Source organism: Malaclemys terrapin, chromosome 2 (assembly GCF_027887155.1).
Source record: "Malaclemys terrapin pileata isolate rMalTer1 chromosome 2, rMalTer1.hap1, whole genome shotgun sequence".
In the NCBI taxonomy this organism is placed as follows: Eukaryota; Metazoa; Chordata; order Testudines; family Emydidae; genus Malaclemys; species Malaclemys terrapin.
In genome coordinates, this window is record NC_071506.1 from 234,476,175 (window position 1) to 234,494,206 (window position 18,032).

The window sequence follows — 18,032 nt, forward strand, 5'->3', positions numbered from 1 at the left end:
GTTCTTAATAGAAACAGGTTCTTCCACTCCCTCCTTCACATATTGTAATAATTCCATCAAAGCAAGAAAAGGATTTGAGCTGGATTTTTCCAGAGGAGTGCAATGGAAATAGGCTCAAAATCTCAGCCTTATTTCTTAGGGGATCTGTTAAGAGGTATATTTTAAGAAAGAGTACTATGGTTTGCCAGAAGCTGGGAATGGGAGACAGGAAATGGATCACTTAATGTTTACCTGTTCTGTTCATTCCCTCTGAAGCACCTGGCATTGGCCATTGTTGGAAGACAGGATACTGGGCTAGAAGGACCATTGGTCTGACTCAGTATGGCCGTTCTTATGTTCTTATGGTTTAATGGACTGAGCACAACCCTGACAGCTGAGAACTTTCTAATCGAAGATGTGAAATGGATTTTTTCTGTGGCCATAAGCAAGTCATTTAATGTCTCTGTGCCCGTTTCCTCATCTGTAAATGATTCTTGATTATAGTGCTGGAGGAATGCTAGGCACACCACAAATACTATGTATTATTTCCTTAGTTCACAGGGTTTGAGAAGGCTCAGATTACATTTGCCAAATGGTATATGAGTGCTAAGTTTTATTATTGTATATACAAGCATGAGGTCAAATCCTGATGTCCTGACTCAGTTTTTACCAAGGCCTTGTAGTGCTAAGAACTGTACAAAACAAGTTTAAAAAAAAAAAAAGGAATGGCATTGTGCCTATTCAGCACACAGAGAAGAAGAGAAATCACAAACATGCCTGCAATATGGTTCATTCTGGGTCGAGATTCAGCCCTTGAAAGTTACACAGTGAACTCTACATTTCAAACCAGACAAGGGTCTGGAGATATAATGAATTTGCTCCCTGCCCAGTATTACTGGAAGGCAGATGTTGGTGTTTAATATGTAAAAGGTCATTTATTACACACTTCTGCCTCTGAGAAATATTGGAGAGACACTTAATGAGAAAGCAGTACATGCAGAGCTATGAGATCATTGTATAGGGGAGTATCATTGGTGAGAGTTAAATTGGGGTCTCCGTCTTTCCAAAGCAGCATGTGCATTGTCATCAGCTTGAAAGTGCAATTCAATCCAGCATGCAGTTTTCTCATACTAAATCACCATTGGTGTGTCTCATACTACACAGATTACTTATGACTTTAGTCTATTTCTGCATCGAGGTCAATAGTTGGATGCAAAGCCCATTCTGAGTGGCTGGTGTGACAGATATGGCAATTTCCTGAAATATCCTTGACAAACCTTGTTGAATTATGGTTAAGTATTTTAGAAGTTCACTGTATTAAAAATGCAAATGTTGATGTATTATTGTAGGATTGTATGTAACATCTCTAGGATGTAAAACCTGGGAAGTGTTAAGAGCTTCATAAGACTATTTGAAACAGTGTCCTCAGCCTTTTTAAGCTTCATCCTGAGAAGAGGACCTGTCTGCTGATCATCTGTTACATGAGGACAAGATCAGAGGCCCAAATTGTATAAAGGAGGGACCCACAAATTCATGAGGGGACTCTCAGATTCAGGGAGGCTGGTTCTGAGCTAACAGCTGTCATGAACTTGGATCACAGAAAAACCCCTTGGTGGGGTTTGAAGGTCTGATCACTAACCAAAGCCCTTGTTGGAGTTGGGATGATCTCTGATAATACTGTTAGCACATATGTAGGTTCTTGATTGCTTTAATATGTTTTCTGTGGAATGGTTTCACCTTAACAATATATGTGCTTACTTAGAAAGAGCTGTGTGCTAATTTGTAACTGTGGGCAACAACGCTGTTCATCAGCCTTCAAAGAGTAAGCAAAGCACAGACACTGGCTGTTTAGGCAGTCTGTCTTGCTGGAGATATCACACTGTAGGCAGAGAGTCATGCAGCCTGGAGAAACTCCATTCAGGAGGGAGAGATGTGGGTCTCTACCCAAGAGAGATGATCACTGAGGAGCTGAGTGCCTAGGGCAGGTGCCCTTGCTGAATGTGGAGAGGGAATACAGGTGCAGTTGCCCTGAACTGTGACAGCTGGTTTACAAGAGAAGTTAGAATTTTTCAGCTGGAACCCCAGTGGGTCACATCGAGGTCACTTTGCTTTTTTTAGTGTTTTACCTAACTCACAAATCTTCAAATATTACAACATTCCCCACCATACACCATTGCCTCCAGAGTATTTCAAGTGGGGTATGTGACAAATGGATATTGTCTCACAGTGTTATTTATAGGTTGCTGCAATTGTACTTCTGGGGCCTTAAAGCCTTTTTAAAAGACAAGCCCCAACCCTCAGAAATTCACAATCGAAGAGCCTAACCCTCAGAGGTGCTGATCACCAGCTTCACCAAGAATTGAATCCCCCTCACAGTATCCAATTCACATGGCTTGATTCTGCTCCCACTGGAGTCGGTGCCAAAACTTCCACTCTTTCAGTGAGGGTGGAGAGGAAGGGATTGTGGGATCATGCTGGTACAGGGCATTGTTCCCAAGCTCTTCGCTTGGGAGAGGGCTGCAGAAGATAAGTTACCACTGGGCATTCTGGCTTTCATCAGGAGTCAAAGAGACAGTCAAAGAGCTTAAGGCCAAACCATCTAGTCTGACCTCCTGTGTATCACAGACTACCAACACCACCCGGCACCCACATATTAAATCCAACATCCAGACTTAGGCCAAAGTATTACAGCCCTCAGGAGAATAAACTGTAGACTGTGAATCTATTGAGTGCCATTAAGCAGAGAACAAGAGGGAATGTGGTGCTCCCTTGCTTCATCCCCTTTCACTCTTCCCTTCCTTCATATACAATGATGGAGAAAAAGGAGAGTAACTTGGAGAGAAAATAAAAAAGGTGGAGTCTAGATAGAGAGAAGAGGGAGTGGATTTGTTGGGAAAGTGTGGGAAGTAAATATGAGGGGAATGTGGGTTAATGAGAAGGGGAAGAGACTGAGGAGCAGGAAGGAGAAAGAAAAATAAAAAGACATTCTTAAGGATGAGAAAGTCATAGTATCAACCACTTCATTCCTTCAGGAATAAAAACTCCATAAGGGAGAGAGTTGCCATGGTCAGTTATAAAGATAAGACAACACAAAGCTTAGCAAAACTGTAGTAGATTGAGGGTTTCCATTTTATACTGGTATAAATTTAAAGTTATGCCTGCTGTATTGTAAAGATATTCCAGATCCTCAGTCAATGGAGCGATCTATGCCGATTTATAACAGCTCAGGATCTAGCCCTCGTTAGTTATTCCAGGTTGGAGTTCTCAAAAATTTGACATCTGGCACAACAGGACATACAAGAAATGCAGCGAAGCACCACTAGTATCTTTCACAGGATTTGCTGAGGTTCATACATTTCATAGGGCTGGACTTGGTGCATTGACTTGGATCCTGCTAGAAAAATTCCACTGCATTGCTTTTTCCTCTTCTTGCTATTTGGGCTGGCATGCCTGTGAAATTAAGACATTCTCCTTTAGTGCAATATACAATATAAGGCTGCATTGGGTTTGTAATAGACCCCATGAAATTGAAAGCAAAGTAAGAACAGAATATTTACAAAGGACTGATCTATAAAAAGGAAAATAAGGACAACCTGAGAATCATAGACCGGTCAGCTCGACTTTGGTACCTTTGGCACAAATATGGAGCAATAGATAATGCAGCAAATAATCAATCAATTTGTAAGCACGTAGAAAATATTAAGATAAGTAACAGTCAACATGGATTTGTCAAGAGCATATTATGTCAAACCAACCTAATAGCCTTTGACAGGGTAACACACCTTGTGGAGGATGGGAGAAAAGAGTGGATGTGATATATCTCGACTTTAGTCAGGCTTTTGATACTGTCTAACATGATCTTATTATAAGCAAACTAGGGAAATATAGCCTATATGAGCCCACTATGAGGTGGCTGCACAACTCCTTGGAAAACCATACCCAGAGAGTAATTATCACTGGTTCAAACTGCAAGGACATATTGAGTTGGGTCCTGCAGGAATCTTCATGGATCTGGTTCTACTCAATATCTTCAAAAATTATTTGGATAATGGCATGGGGAGTACACTTATAAAGTTTGTGGATAATACCAAGCTGGGAGGGGTTGCAAATGCTTTGGAAGGTAGAATTAGAATTCAAAATGATCTTGACAAACTGGAGAAACTGGTCTGCTATAACTTGGATGAAATTCAATAAGGAAAAATGCAAAGTACTGCAGGTAGGAAGGAATAATCAAATGCACAAATAAAAAGTGAGAAATGACTGCCTAGGAAGGAGTACTGCAGAAAAGCATCTGAGTTTTATAGTGCATCACAAACTAAATGAGTCAACAATGTAACATTGTTGCAAAGAAAGCGAACATCATTCTGGGCTGTTTTAGCAAGAGTGTAGTAATCAAGGCAAAAGAAGTAATTCTTCCACTCTATTCAGTATTGATCAGGCCTCAACTGGAGTACTGTGTCCAGTTCTGGGCACCACGCTTTGGGGAAGACGTTGAGAAATTGGAGAAAATCCAGAGGAGAGCAACAAAAATGATTAAAGATCTAGAAAACATGACCAATGAGGAAAAAGTGAAAAAAATGGCTTTGTTTAATCTGGAGAAGAGAAAACTGAGACGGGGCATGTTTCAAGTACATAAAAGTTAATAAATTGTTCTCCCTATCCACTGAGGACAGGGCAAGAAATAACGGGCTTAAATTGCAGCAAGAGAGATGTAGGTTAGACATTAGGAAAGAGCTTCCTGTCAGTGTTGTTAAGCACTGGAACTAATTATGTACGGAGGTTGTGGAATCCACGTGATTGGAGGTTTTTAAGGGCAGGTTAGCCAAACACCTCGTCAGGGATGTTCTAGATAATACTTAGTCCAGCTTCAGTACAGGGGACTGGACTAGATGACCTACTGAGGCCCCTTCTAGTCCAACATTGCTATGATTCCATGATTGCACCAGCTGAAAGATCAAAAATTTGCTTTTGAAATGTTAATGATCACAGCTATTGGGAACACCGAAGCACTGCATTCAAAATATTTGTTGGAATGTTCTGTTCCTCCCGGGGGGCCTACCAGTTGGACAGAGGTGGCTTGAAACAACTTGGAGAGGACTCTTAAAAGGTCCACAGACTGGGAACACAGCAGGAGAGGCATGCTAGGAGAAATATCTCAGGAGACAGATTTTTTTTTTAAAGTGCTGCGTTGCTGCCCTAACTGATCAGGACAAAAAAGTGTACGTGGAGCTAAGCACAACTCCCGGGCTGCCATTTTGGCACTTCAGAAAATCACTGAAGCACTGAGACTGCAGTGAACAGCATTAGCAGGATAGTTCCCACCAGCATTTCTGACACTTTATTCACCACAGCACTGGGTAAGAGTGGCTCTGGTTTTAGAAGATTGCAAGGGCTAATATGGGGACGCTAGTACACCAGGGTGAAATTCATTTCTATCCGGCAGGATAGGATAAGGATTTATGCACTATGTAAGACCCATGTTAAGGGCATAAATGGGATGTGGGCTTTGCAGGCCCTCAGCATTGGGGTGAATTTCCACCCCAAATACAGAGTAAAGGAGAATTTTAATTGAGTTAATTATAAAACCAACATCAGATAAAAATACTAAACTTTCCCTAGAAAGGTGCCCTCTATTTAAAGAAGTGCCTGGCAGTGTTTTAGGATATAAAAGATGTCCTTGGTTTTGGATTTGATTCCCACTGTCAGTTTGGCATGCACGTATGTAAGCAAAGTTCATGTCAGCAGTGCTCTAGGCACCAAGAGCAGCTCTTCTGAATCATATTCTGGCTAGAAATAGAAGAATGTAATTTGGCAGAAGGTGACTCTGCATCTGAAAATGAATGACTCATCATATGTCTCCTGCTTTAATCAGCAGGTCTCCCAGCTCTGCTTTTTAAGCGCGCAGTTATGGATCTGAGAACCACTGCAAGAGGGGAGGAGGTGCACTGCCTGCATGTTAATGGATAGAGACATCATGTCTGTATAGGACAGCAACAGGCATAATATCTCCCACGGCACTTCAAATTCTCTCAGGGCATTTTAGGGAGCTCAGCCATCAGTGGCCCTTGTTCTCTTTCTCCGCCAGTGTGCAGAGGGGTGAGATTGTAACTATAGGTATCAGCCCAGGTCTGAGCACATCCCACATTCTAAGCGAACACCTGAGGATGTCTGCAGCTCTCTCCACTCCATCCCCCAGGAGGGGGTTGTATTTGTTGTGTTTAACCTCCCTTCACTCTACTCAGCCATGCCCCCTGCTGAGGTATGGAGTGCTTCTGGCAGCACCAGCACTCCCTCCCTCCTTGAGTGCATGAGAAACAAATACACCTCTACCCTGATATAACACTCTCCTCGGGAGCCAAAAAAATCGTACCACATTACAGGTGAAACTGCGTTATATCAAACTTGTTTTGATCCACCGGAGTGCGCAGCCCTGTTCCCCCTCCCTCCCGGAGCGCTGCTTTACCGCGTTATATCCGAATTCGTGTTATATTGGGTCACGTTATATCGGTGTAGAGGTGTAATCGTATCCTGGCTACCCCCTGCACAAGCAACCATCATGTGGCCCTAAGGAGACACTGGGTTTGCTCCATAGGGAACAGTACAACATCAGCACCTACTTCCTCCTGCCATATTGTGCATAGCTTTTCATCCACACGATCTAGGAACGCCGTGTGGGCACCACGTCGCCTTCTGTGTCTCTAGGAATAGAATAATAAAGATTAATTAGAGCAATTAAATGACACACAGGGCATGAGAATGCTCCTATGGTCTTTGATGGGAGGATTGAAGAACCAGAATCTCAGACATACTTACACATCTGAATCAGGGAATAGGGCATCCAAATGTCTATTTAGGCACATTTGTATGTGAAATCACCTTATTTGCTTGTGCAAATATTACAAGTATTACTTTTAAATAGCAAAACTATTGCTGCAAATAGATTTGGTACAGATGATCTAATGTTTCTCATCATTACACAAGAGGACAACTTCATAACTCGGGGCATCTGCTACCCATACAATATCTGTGTTCAATACAATCTCCATTAACATTAATGGGAGTTGAGTGCATGCACTGGGAGCAGAGATCCTTTTATGTTTAGAGACATTTTAGCTTTAAGTGCTTGGTTTATGTTTCTAAGCCTTCCCAATATCATTCCCTCCCCCACACCTTCGGAAATAGTCAATGTCTTGCACAGGGAATATGACACCCCCCCTCACCCCAGTAATGAACTTCCTTCCACATGGTCCCCCTAGCAGTTTGAAGATATAAGGGTATGTGTCATTGTCATGTGCTGTATTGTATAATTTAACATTAAGGGCTTAATTTTCAAAGCAACCCCAAGATAATTATCCTTCCAATTCCCACCATGATCAGTGGGAGTCCCACACCTAACCCCCCCACCAAGTACAAACTACATCCAGGGATGGGGAAGAACCCGACAATCCATCTACTGAGTCTCCTAAACTTTCCAGCAGCCTGGTGCCCTCATTAGCTGCATCAAAACTACCTACAAAGTACCTAAGGGCCTGATCTGAAGCCCACTGGAGTCCAACAGAGAGGCAGGGAGCTTGGCTCAAGGTTCAACTAACCGTAAATGAAGCAGACTTCGGTGGCCAAGGGTTCTTTGGCAGAATTAGCCTGGATTCCCATTTGCATTCACAAGGCTTGTAAGTAATGAATCTCCCCTTGGTGTCCTTTTGCTTGTCTTTCAATGGCTGAAGTCCATGAACTGAAGAAGTTAATTAAACAACATGCTAGCAGTTATAAAACAGGCAGTCTGTGCTCTGGAGTTATATCTTACATCACTATCACCAGGAGCTCTAGGATCATCGGTGTTTGGAGAGCCGTAAGCCAATGGAAGTTTGGGAGAGCGTCCCAGAAAGAGGAGTGTATGAAATGCATAAATGCATAACCCTTGTGAACTCCCTGCCTGTCCCATTGCTGTAAATGTTTGATGATATTAATGTTTTACTGTACAGGGTATAGATGTATGGTGGCCATAACTATTGTATAATTGATGACAAGAAACATGTGACTTGAGAGCTATGGCAATTACAGTAAGAGCACTCTTCCCATGTTCCATCTGCTTACTATAAGATAGCACAAGCTAACTCTGGGCAGAGTCTGCATAAGGAAGAGCACATACATTGAGTTCAAATCCACAGATGGCAAATTCTAAGCCTCAGCTGTGCCATGCAATTATGGCTCTGCATTAGAAGCGTGTGGAGCTGCAGTGCCCCTGGGGAATTCCTCCCTGAACTTCCCCACATGCAGGCACCTGCAGCTATCCATCTCCAGGGAGTCAGCTTGCACTCCTTCTGGGCAGGCCTCATTCAGAGGGCTGGTATTGAGGAGCAGAGAAGCCTGGCCCTGCTTCCTCACTGCACTCGGGGGTTGTGGATGCCCCTGCAGGGTGGAGAAGAAGGATCAATCCCTGTGCTCCCCCAAGGGCAGAGACTGCAGTTGTGCCTGTCTATTATGCAGACCATGCAAGTGATTCAAAGATCTCTTGTGCCCTCTCCCCCGCCACACACTTTCACATGGGTCAGGCACAATCTGGCTCTAACAGTGAAATCTGGCTGATTTAGGAAACTCTATCTACAGTAAATATATGTCTAGAAGCAATTTATCCATCTGCTATTACTTTCATGCATGAATGCTACTCCCACACCCCCAATCCAGTGATCTAGGATGAGGACCTGACCCTGCCCTCATGAGGTATTCTGAGACAATGAGATGATGTGCATGAGTCAGGTCTGTGCGACACGTCTCATATGTTAATTATGGGAATAAACTTTAATTTGTATACTAATTGTCCAAACATATTGGCATTCAGTGCCTTATGCTTCATTTGAGGCTACTTAACCTCCCCTAAGGTCATTTACTGCACAGCCATATTCCTACCCTCTGAAGTTACCACATCAATAGCTAACTTCTACAGTACAATGAGTTTGCATGCCAACAAAGACTTACTTGCATTTAAATGTTGAGATTTGAACTTTAAATTGAAAGGGTCTCTGGAGTAACTTGTCACAAAGTCTGGTATATTAGTTTCATACTGCACAAGACAAGGGAACATTGCAATGTCAGACATGTCATCATACTAAAACCAAGAGTCAGAGAAGTCCTTATGTACTGAAATTAGATAAAGGGCAAGATATACCAGTACATCAAAATAGCTTTAATGGCTTTTCAATTCATAAAACAAAAGATTTAGGGTTAGATCTCCAGCTGGCTAAATTGGTATAGTGCCATTGACTTCAATGGCTCTACACCAGCTAAACATCTGGTCATTAGCTTATTTGCCCAGAGATAAACTCTCTGAGGTAGGAACCATCTTTATATTCTGTTCATACAGCATCTAGCACAGTGGGATCCCGGTCTATGGGTGGGGCTCCTAAGCACTACCACAGTATAATTAATAATAGCAGTGCAACATTTTTCCACAGAAGGGAGTCCAGGTCCTAAAACAACTAAGGATGAGGAGGTCTTGGAGTCAATACGTTGAGCTCTCTGTACAGAGGGAGTACTTAGGACCATCCTCCATCAACCCCATTTAGTTGACCTAAGGAGCATCATGAATAGACATCTTGTACTAGAGCTGGTCAGGGATTTTTCAAACAAAATGGTTTTTTTCAATCAAAGAACGCTGGTTCATTGAAACCCAAAACTTTTTGCAGAAATGTATTAATTTCAATGCAACTTTCTCAGGTCCAAGATGGGGTTTCTGATCATGGCAAATTTTGAAACATCTCTGTTTTGTCAATTTTCAAATTTTCAAAGAATGGGAAACTGTTTCCCACGCTGCTGTAATCTGTATTCCAGTGAGCATGTTTAAGGGAATCCTGTTGCTGGAGAACTAAGACTTGCTAGAAACAATGCTCGAACAAAGTAGCCAAGGAGCTTCAAAGAGATGCTTTATTCGAAAGGATGTATTTAGTAAAAAGGACTCTGGGTTCCAAATAGACTAGATTTAAAATAAAATAAAACAAACAAAATGTCCTGGAATTTGCAACAAGAGGGCATGAAGATAGCTGATGGTTAGCAGCTTTTGTCTGAATTAATAACCTTTCTCCAAACAGAGTCCTCATGTGCATAGGACAAGATTTGGCCCAAATAAAGTGGACTTAGAAGTCTGCAGGGAAAAGAGACTTTCATTAGGGTGAGCTCTTTCACCTAATTTTGGAGATCCGTGGAAAGCAATGCTAGAAAGGGAATAAGAACATTTCCTTGTTGAAGCCCTCCTTCCAGTTGGATTGCTGGCATGGTTGACTGGGCAGTTGCACACAACAAGAATGAGTTCCTAGGTGTGCTTGCCAAGGGGAGCAATCAGGAAAAGACATTTAAAAACACACACACACACACACACACACACACACACACACACACACACACACACAGGGCTTTAAAGGAGGGAAGGGTAGCTTCTTGTCTCAGTGACCCCTGGGCAGTGGAGTTTATAATTATGGTCAGAGTAATCACTGTCACAGGGAATGGGGCATTGTGGGATAGCTGCTGAAGGACTGTTAGGGTAGACACATCCCACAGTTTGTATCCTGGCACTGCATTGACTTCAGTAGGTTGACCACGTCTCTATGCCATTCAGGGACATGATTTTACAACATCGCTGTAATGGGATATTTATGTCGTCCAGAGACAAATTTGAGTGCACAAGTAGGTTGATACAGGGTGACTTACATCGACCTATCTTTGTAGGGTACACCAGGGCCTTAGATAGAAACACAAACCAAATTCACAAGTTTCTCAGACCTCCACAAGCTGTAATGGATATAAACATACCCGTGTCTAGGCAATGACATCCTGGTCAGATTACAAATGAGTGATCCAGTATTTTGGAAGAAAATTGGTAACCACAAGGTTTAGTGGTGTCTGGGTTAATGATCTGTATAAGTTATGGGGACATTATGCCTTGGTTAACTGGACATGTGAAAACTGAAATGGTGAGGGCTTGTGCAGCAGAAATAGTCCCAGGGCCAAATTCAGAGATCACCTAAATGGCGGTGTAAACGACAGGCTGGTAATTTGATGAAAGCAGATGTGAAACTATGAACTGATGGAATGTAGTGTAATATACACACCAGTGGGTCAGAATGGAGGACAGCAGAAAGAGCTATTAATAGGAGTATGACGTTAACTCTATTAGCGGCACCTGCTTTCTAATCCTATGGGGCCCAATTCTGCCTTCAGTTACAGGGTACAACTCCCACCGATTTCTGATTATCTGAGCTTTCAGTGTGTAAAAAAGGCACCAAATGAAAGCCATTTACATCCACTTACTATCATATAATCTGCATCAACATTTACCTCACCTCTGAATTTTGTACCTTGTTCTTTTGTCTCAGAACCTGTCAACACTGGAGGTTTTGAGACCAATATAACTACATCCCTGAAAATTTTTAATGTAGACGCACTGCACTGGTGTAAAAAAGTGACTTGCACTAATGTTGCTTACCTCATTACCAAACTCGTGCAGCTACATCAATGCACAAGGCCTAACCATCCTGATCCTGATCCAAGGAAAACACAGCAGAACAGGGTGCAAATGTGGCTTTAAACCACTAAAACAGCTCTTCACCAGTTTATGCTGGTCTGATTCTGCCATGGCTTAAAGGCAGCTTTGCCCTGATGGCAATGCACAAAGCAGCCCTGACCCAGGGGAGAACCTGGGACTGAGACTGTAAGGGCTTGTCTTCATGGAGATTTTTACTGGTATAATTATGTCAGTATAATTGTGCCTGTAAAATTCCCTAGGCAGACAAGCCCTTCGTATCTCTCAAACTTGCATCACTATCCAGAAAAATTTTCTAGGACTTACTAGACTTGTGCAGTTTGTTTGCCAGTTGGCTGCAACTGTGGTGGTATGATAAAGTTTAGCCAATTGGGGTATGTCTACACAGCAGCTGGGAGAGCGATTCCCAGCATGGATACACAGACATGCACTAGCTCTGCTCCCGTTAGTGCACTAAAAATAGCAGCATGGCCATGACAACACAGGCAGTGGCTACCTGAGTATAATTCCCCGCAAACCCCTGGGCACAGACTCAGGTGGCTAGCCTGAGGCACTGCCCATGCCGCCACAGCCACACTATAACATTTTGAACCCACTAACTTGAGTGGGATTAGCATGTGTACATCTACCTGAGCTAGCAATCACCCCTCCCCACACCCGCTGTGTAAACATACCAGTTCTTACTTTGGAATGAAAGAGGTGCCGGGGCTCAAGCAATTTTTTTTACATTCATAACAGATGCAGCAAGCCCAGAGGTGCCGGGGCTATGAACTGCCAAGCGCTAGAGGGGCTGGGACTCAGCCCTGGCAAGCTTACTGGCACAAGTTAAGCACTGAAACATACCCTTAGACGCTTAGTTCTGCATTCCTCAGACTGTTAGAGTGGGGAATCATCACTCCCCCTGGGCCTGATCCTGATCCTGAAGCCAAAGGGTGCTGAGGATACTTACCTCTTAGCAGGAGCTGACTCTCCGTGCAAGGTTGGAATCAGGGTGGCCGGGTGCATATGTTTTCTGTCTGTCAGTGGCAGAGGCAGAGATGTGAGGAAAAAGCCTTCCTCTCTGAAGTATTTAGTTGAAGGAAAAAAGTTAATGGAAATCAGTTTTTCACTAGGATTCCTGTAGAATGAAGGTGCTGAATCACAAGGTGATTTCCCTTGAGACAGCATTCAGTTAGACAATGTTCCTTTGCCAACAAGAAGGGACTGAAGCCAGGTCTACACTACAGACTTCTGCCAGCACAACTGTGTTGGTCAGGGGAGCTCCGTGACTGTCAAAGCCCCAACTGTAGATGCAGCTATACTGGCAAAGCTGTGTTTTCATCAGTCTAGCTTGTTTCGCTCATGGGTGGTGCTTTAAGTATGCTGGCACAAACTGTAGCTTTGCCGATATAGTTGTGTCTACCCTAGGAGCACTTTGCTGGCAGTAGAGACTATTTAAAAAATAAACGATACAGAACATTTGAGGCGTCAGTTATTGGTCATTACTTAAATACACCTAGTGTAGACATGGGCCTGAGAATCAGCTTTCAGTTAATCTGAATAAACACAAAGAATAGGGAGATAAATTCCCATGAAAGCAATTTGGCAAAGGAATTTGGCCCTGGGTTATAGCTGTGACTGAAAGAAAGTGGAGAAAACGTATGTATTGTTTTCCTGATAAATGTGACCTATCAAAGAAAACAACAGGGGTCTATGCTGCTTTTTTTGGTTTCTTTGTTAATTATAACAAAGGTTTAAAAGTTTGTTTTGGAGGGAGGGGGAGGAAGTTGCTGTTTTCACCTTAGAAATCTTCTATTTTTCCTGGTTAATTTTTTCCACACTCCTAGCTGACGTAGCTATCTGACAAAACTTTGTAGTGTAGACAAGGTCTTAATCTCAACTGTTGAAGCCATTCCACTTGGTATAAAATACTTGAATAGACCTTAGGTCATCCGCACCACCACAATGTCTGGTTTGTGATTGACATTTCAACCTCTAGGTGAATCTAGCCTGAACAACTGAAATGATTCATTTCTACATTTCTTTTTTTGTTTTGACCAAAGCAATTGGCCAAAATTGACATGAATTCACAAAATGTTTCAGTAGACCTGAATCTGCGGGCTTTTTTTTTTTTTTTTTTTTTTTTTTGGGTCGAGGGGCGGGGGGAAGGGAGAGTTTTGGTTGAAAATTTTCACCCCATTCTACTATATTGCAAATAAATAATAAATACAAATAATAAATGTGAGAATAAGCTTTCCCCTCCAGTTAGTTGGGCAATTCAGACACTGCTGTTGGAGACCAGACATTGCAGCCAGTAAGGAGGAAAAATCATAAGGTAAGGGGGAATGAATTAGTCATGAACTAGTCATATTCATATTTTTTTATTTTAATCTCTTATGCAAAATTCATGAAGAGCTCCAAAAAGCTAGATTCATCAGGGAACCCCTGTGCTTCCAACAAAGCTTTTCAGAGACTATTTTTTTCTTAATTATAGCTTGTATCCAACTGGGTGCAGCAAAGTTAGATGTTAACCACTGTACTTCCTTGTTTGGTCAAAGTTTTTGTTGCAAGAGTGACATCTAGTGGGCCTATGTGGTGAGTGGTGTAGCCATGTCGGTCCAAGGATATTAGAGAGGGAAGGTTGGTGAGGTAATATCTTTTATTGGACCAACTTTTGCTAGTGAGAGAGACACAAACTTACACACAACTCTTCTTCACCTTGTCTCTCTCACCAACAGAGGTTGGTCCAATAAAAGATATTACCTCACCCACCTTGTCTATCTAGTGGCCTAAAAAGTTAATTATCATGGATTTTATGGCTAATGAGAGAGAAATTGCTTCAAATAGTCTAGGGGTAGGTCTACACAGCATTTTGGAGCAAGCCTCCCAGCCTGGGTCGACTGCATTGGCCACTGTCGGAAGACAAGATACTGGGCTAGATGGGCCTTTGGTCTGACCCAGCATAGCCGTTTCTTATGTTCCTATGTGCTAGCACTCTAAAAATAAGTGTGTAGACGGTGCTTTGAAGTTGCGACTCAGGCTCTGACACCTAGGGAGAGGGGTGGGCTTCAGAGCCCAAGCTGCAACTTCAAAGCGCACACTATACATGAGCAGTAACTTGAACCCCACCAAGCCAAGTCTGTTGACCTTGGCTGGGAGGCTTGTTCCCACTCACTCCAAAGTCCTGTGTAGACATACCACTATGGCATACTCTTACATACCTTACCTGCCTAAAATCATGTGGTTTGGGATCTTGGTATATGCCAGTCTTATATTTTCCATTCTCCACAAACATTATATCCACTTCATATGAGCCCACATGTGGAAACCTTGTGACAATCTTGGGCAACTCTTTCTTCCTTTCCGAAGCAGCGTGGAACTGGCTGGTCTTTATCTTTGGCAGCTGTTGCTTAGTCTCAGTGCTATTGGCCTTCTTCAAATCTTCCTTTTCCTTTTCTAGTGGTTTTCGTGAAGGCCTGGAAGATTTATAGAATTTGTAGCTAAAATCAGGAGGCTGCTTTTGCCATATATCTCTCTGCGGGGTGGCTCGGAGCTGCTGCACAAAACTTTGATTCTGTGCAAAGGCCAAATCCAGGCATGCAGAAAATTTGATTTGTCTTTCAAAAGAGAAGGTGGGCTGTCTGCCTGTGTAGCTAGTGGTGAGCATTATGGGATTTTTCCTCACAGGTATTTTAACCCCTAGAAAAAAAATGCATCTGATTAATGATTGTTTTGCATGGGTTTAGCACTGACTACATATCCAGTGCTGCACAGTATTATTGTAGTTAAGATAAATGAATGTCTGTAAAACAGCCCTTGCAACTTTTGCTTCCTCCACTTTGCAGGGCAAATGGAAAGAGATTTATACATTTAAAGGCCAGAAGGGACCATTGTGATCATCTAGTCTGACTTCCTGTATAACACAAGCCATAGAATTTCCCCAAAATAATTATTTTGAACGAGAGCATTTCTGAAATCAAGATTGGATTTTTTTTGTCACTGATGAAGAATCCACTATGTTCCTTGCTAAGTTGTTTCAATGGTTAGTTATCCTCCCTGTTAAAAGTTCGCACCTTATTTCCAGTCTCAATTTCTCTAGCTTCAAACTTCCAGCCATTTGGACTTTATTATACCTTAGTCTGCCACATTGAAGAGCTCATTATCAAATATTTGTCCCCATGTAGATACTTATAATCGGGTCAAACCTTAACCTTCTCTTTGTTAAGGTAAATAAATCAAGCTCCTTGAGTTTATCACTTTAAGGCAGTGTTTCTCAATGACTAATCCGTGGACCAGCACCAGTCCCTGAGATCTTCCTGATATAGTTTAGGAAGGCAGCAAGCCAGTCCCTGGTCTCAATAAGGTTGAGAAACATTGCTTTAAGGCATGTTTTATAATCCTTTAATCATTCTTGTGGCTCTTCTTTGAATCCTTTCCAACTGATCAACATCCTTGAATTGTGAGCACCAGAATGGATACAGCATTCCAGCAGAGGTCACACTACTGCCAAACACAGAGGTAAAAATAACCACTCTACTCCTACTCAAGATTCCCCTATGATCACATTAGCTCTTTTGGGCATAGTATCACACTGGGAGCTCATGTTCAGCTGATTATCCACTACGTCCCCCCAAAATGTTTTTCAGAGTCACTGCTTCCCAGGATAGAAACCCCTATCCTGTAAGTATGGCCTAGATTCTTTGTTCCTAGTTGTATACATTTACATTTAACCATATTAAAAATGCATATTGTTTGCTTGCGGTCACTTTACGAAGCAATCCAGATCACTTTGCATCAGTGACCTGTCCTCTTCATTTACCACTCCTCCAATCTTTGTGATCTCTGCAAACTATCACTGATGATTTTATGTTTTCTTCAGGTCATTAACGATGTTGAATAGCATAGGGCCAAGAACCAATCCATGTAAGACCCCAATAGAAACACACCCACTTGATGATAGTTGCCCATTTACAATTACATTATGAGACCTATCAGTTAGCCAGTGTTTAATCCATTTAATGTGTGCCATATTAGTTTTGCATAATTCTAGTTTTTTAAATTTAAATATCATGTGGTACTTTGTCAAATGCCTTACAGAAGTCTAAATATTGGATATCACTATTGCCTTTATCAAACTTATAATCTCTTCAAAAATATCAAGTTAGTTTGACAGGATCTATTTTCCACAAACCAATGTTGATTGGCATTAATCATATTTCCCTCCTTTAATTCTTGATTAAAGAAGTCTCATTTCAGCTGCTCCATTATCTTGCCCATTATCAATGTAGGACCGACAGGCCTATTATTTATCAGGTCATCTCATTCTACCCTTTTTAAATACTGGCACAACATTAGCTTTCTTCCAGTTCTTACTGGAACTTCCCCAGGGCTCCAAGACCTATTGAAAAAATCAGCATTGATGGTTCAGCAAGCTCTTCAGTCAGCTCTTTTAAAACACTTGAATGCAATTTATCCACACCTGCTAATTTAAAAATGTCTAAATGCTGTTTAGGATACTCATGAGTTATTATTGGAACAGCAAGAGCATCTTCATATGATGATTACATCATCTGGCTGTTTTCCGAACACAGAATAGAAATATTTATAGAACCCTTCTGCCCTTTCTGCATTATTATTGATAATTCTACCATTACCATCTAGAAAGAGGATGCAGATTGTCATGGCTCTACTGACCCTGTTCCTCAACCAGCCTTCCTTGTCCCCTCACAGCAAGGCCTTATGGTAGTCAGGAGGTTTGCAACCCCTCTGGTGGGCTCCCAGAGTCCTGCCCAATAAAACTGCAGGTAGGCAGGCCCCATGGGAAGAGAAACAAGGAGGAGAATAGATCATTTGCCTCCTGGTGAGCAACCATCATGTATATTTCACTTGTTTTTAATATTTAACAAAATTCTCCCTAGAATATTCATTTACTTAGAACTGTCTCCTTGTGTATTACAGCCACAGAGTGTTTCTAGGTCCTGTTTTTCAGCTTTAATTGGGCAAAAGGAAGAGGTTGGTATTATCCATAAACTTCACCAAAGAAACAGTCATCACGCTTACCCTATCGGCTCTGTAGAGTCTGCACTCTTGATTTACGGTGCATGTTTTAGTAGCTTAGAAACAGACACACTTAATCGCCCGGTGTACACAGATTCATACATGTGGTGACAACCACAAAAGCAGCCCCAAAAAGAAGCATTTAACAGAAGAGGTTAAGAGACACCACTCACCACTCTGTAAAGTCAGGTTTCTCTGCCCAGCTTCACGTGTTGTATCACACAGCCGGGCTTCTCTTCTCTACAGTGCTAGGGGACGCTGAGCAAAGAGATGAACTCACAGCACATGTTTATTCTGGGAGCTATTTATTCTTTTGTTGTACAAAAGAGCTCAAATGTATAATCTGGCTCTGCCCATCTGGGTTGCTAAGAAACAGGATCATTTTGCCTCAGGGCTTGATTGAGAATTCAGAAATGAAAATAGTGCCTCAGTTGGCTGCATAAAATTAAACTTGAAACCTAGCAACAAGGCCACAAGTTCATTG

The 18,032-nt window shown here is 42.1% G+C and overlaps 1 protein-coding gene across 1 annotated transcript; it reads right to left on the reverse strand.

Moving 5' to 3' along the window:
- Positions 1 to 577: 577 nt before the first annotated feature.
- On the reverse strand, positions 578 to 17,797 carry LOC128831849 (uncharacterized). The gene is made up of 6 exons (XM_054018654.1): positions 17,722 to 17,797; positions 14,718 to 15,190; positions 8,956 to 9,040; positions 7,572 to 7,711; positions 6,597 to 6,677; positions 578 to 3,429 (listed from the first exon to the last, which is right to left on the reverse strand). Exons 2-6 carry the CDS (start codon positions 15,156 to 15,158, stop codon positions 3,412 to 3,414), a joined length of 765 nt encoding a protein of 254 aa, XP_053874629.1. The 5' UTR covers positions 15,159 to 15,190; positions 17,722 to 17,797; the 3' UTR covers positions 578 to 3,411.
- Between the last annotated feature and the right edge of the window lie 235 nt (positions 17,798 to 18,032).

Bases quoted from the DNA above. Each gene is read 5' to 3' on its own strand.
- LOC128831849 (XM_054018654.1), bottom strand. From the start codon at position 15,158: ATGCTCACCACTAGCTACACAGGCAGACAGCCCACCTTCTCTTTTGAA. The intron at 7,712-8,955 runs GTAAGTCTTTGT...TAACTTCTTCAG, and splicing joins ATCTCAACATTTAAATGCAA to TTCATGGACTTCAGCCATTG. The intron at 6,678-7,571 runs GTTAGTTGAACC...TTCTATTCCTAG, and splicing joins CGAAGTCTGCTTCATTTACG to AGACACAGAAGGCGACGTGG.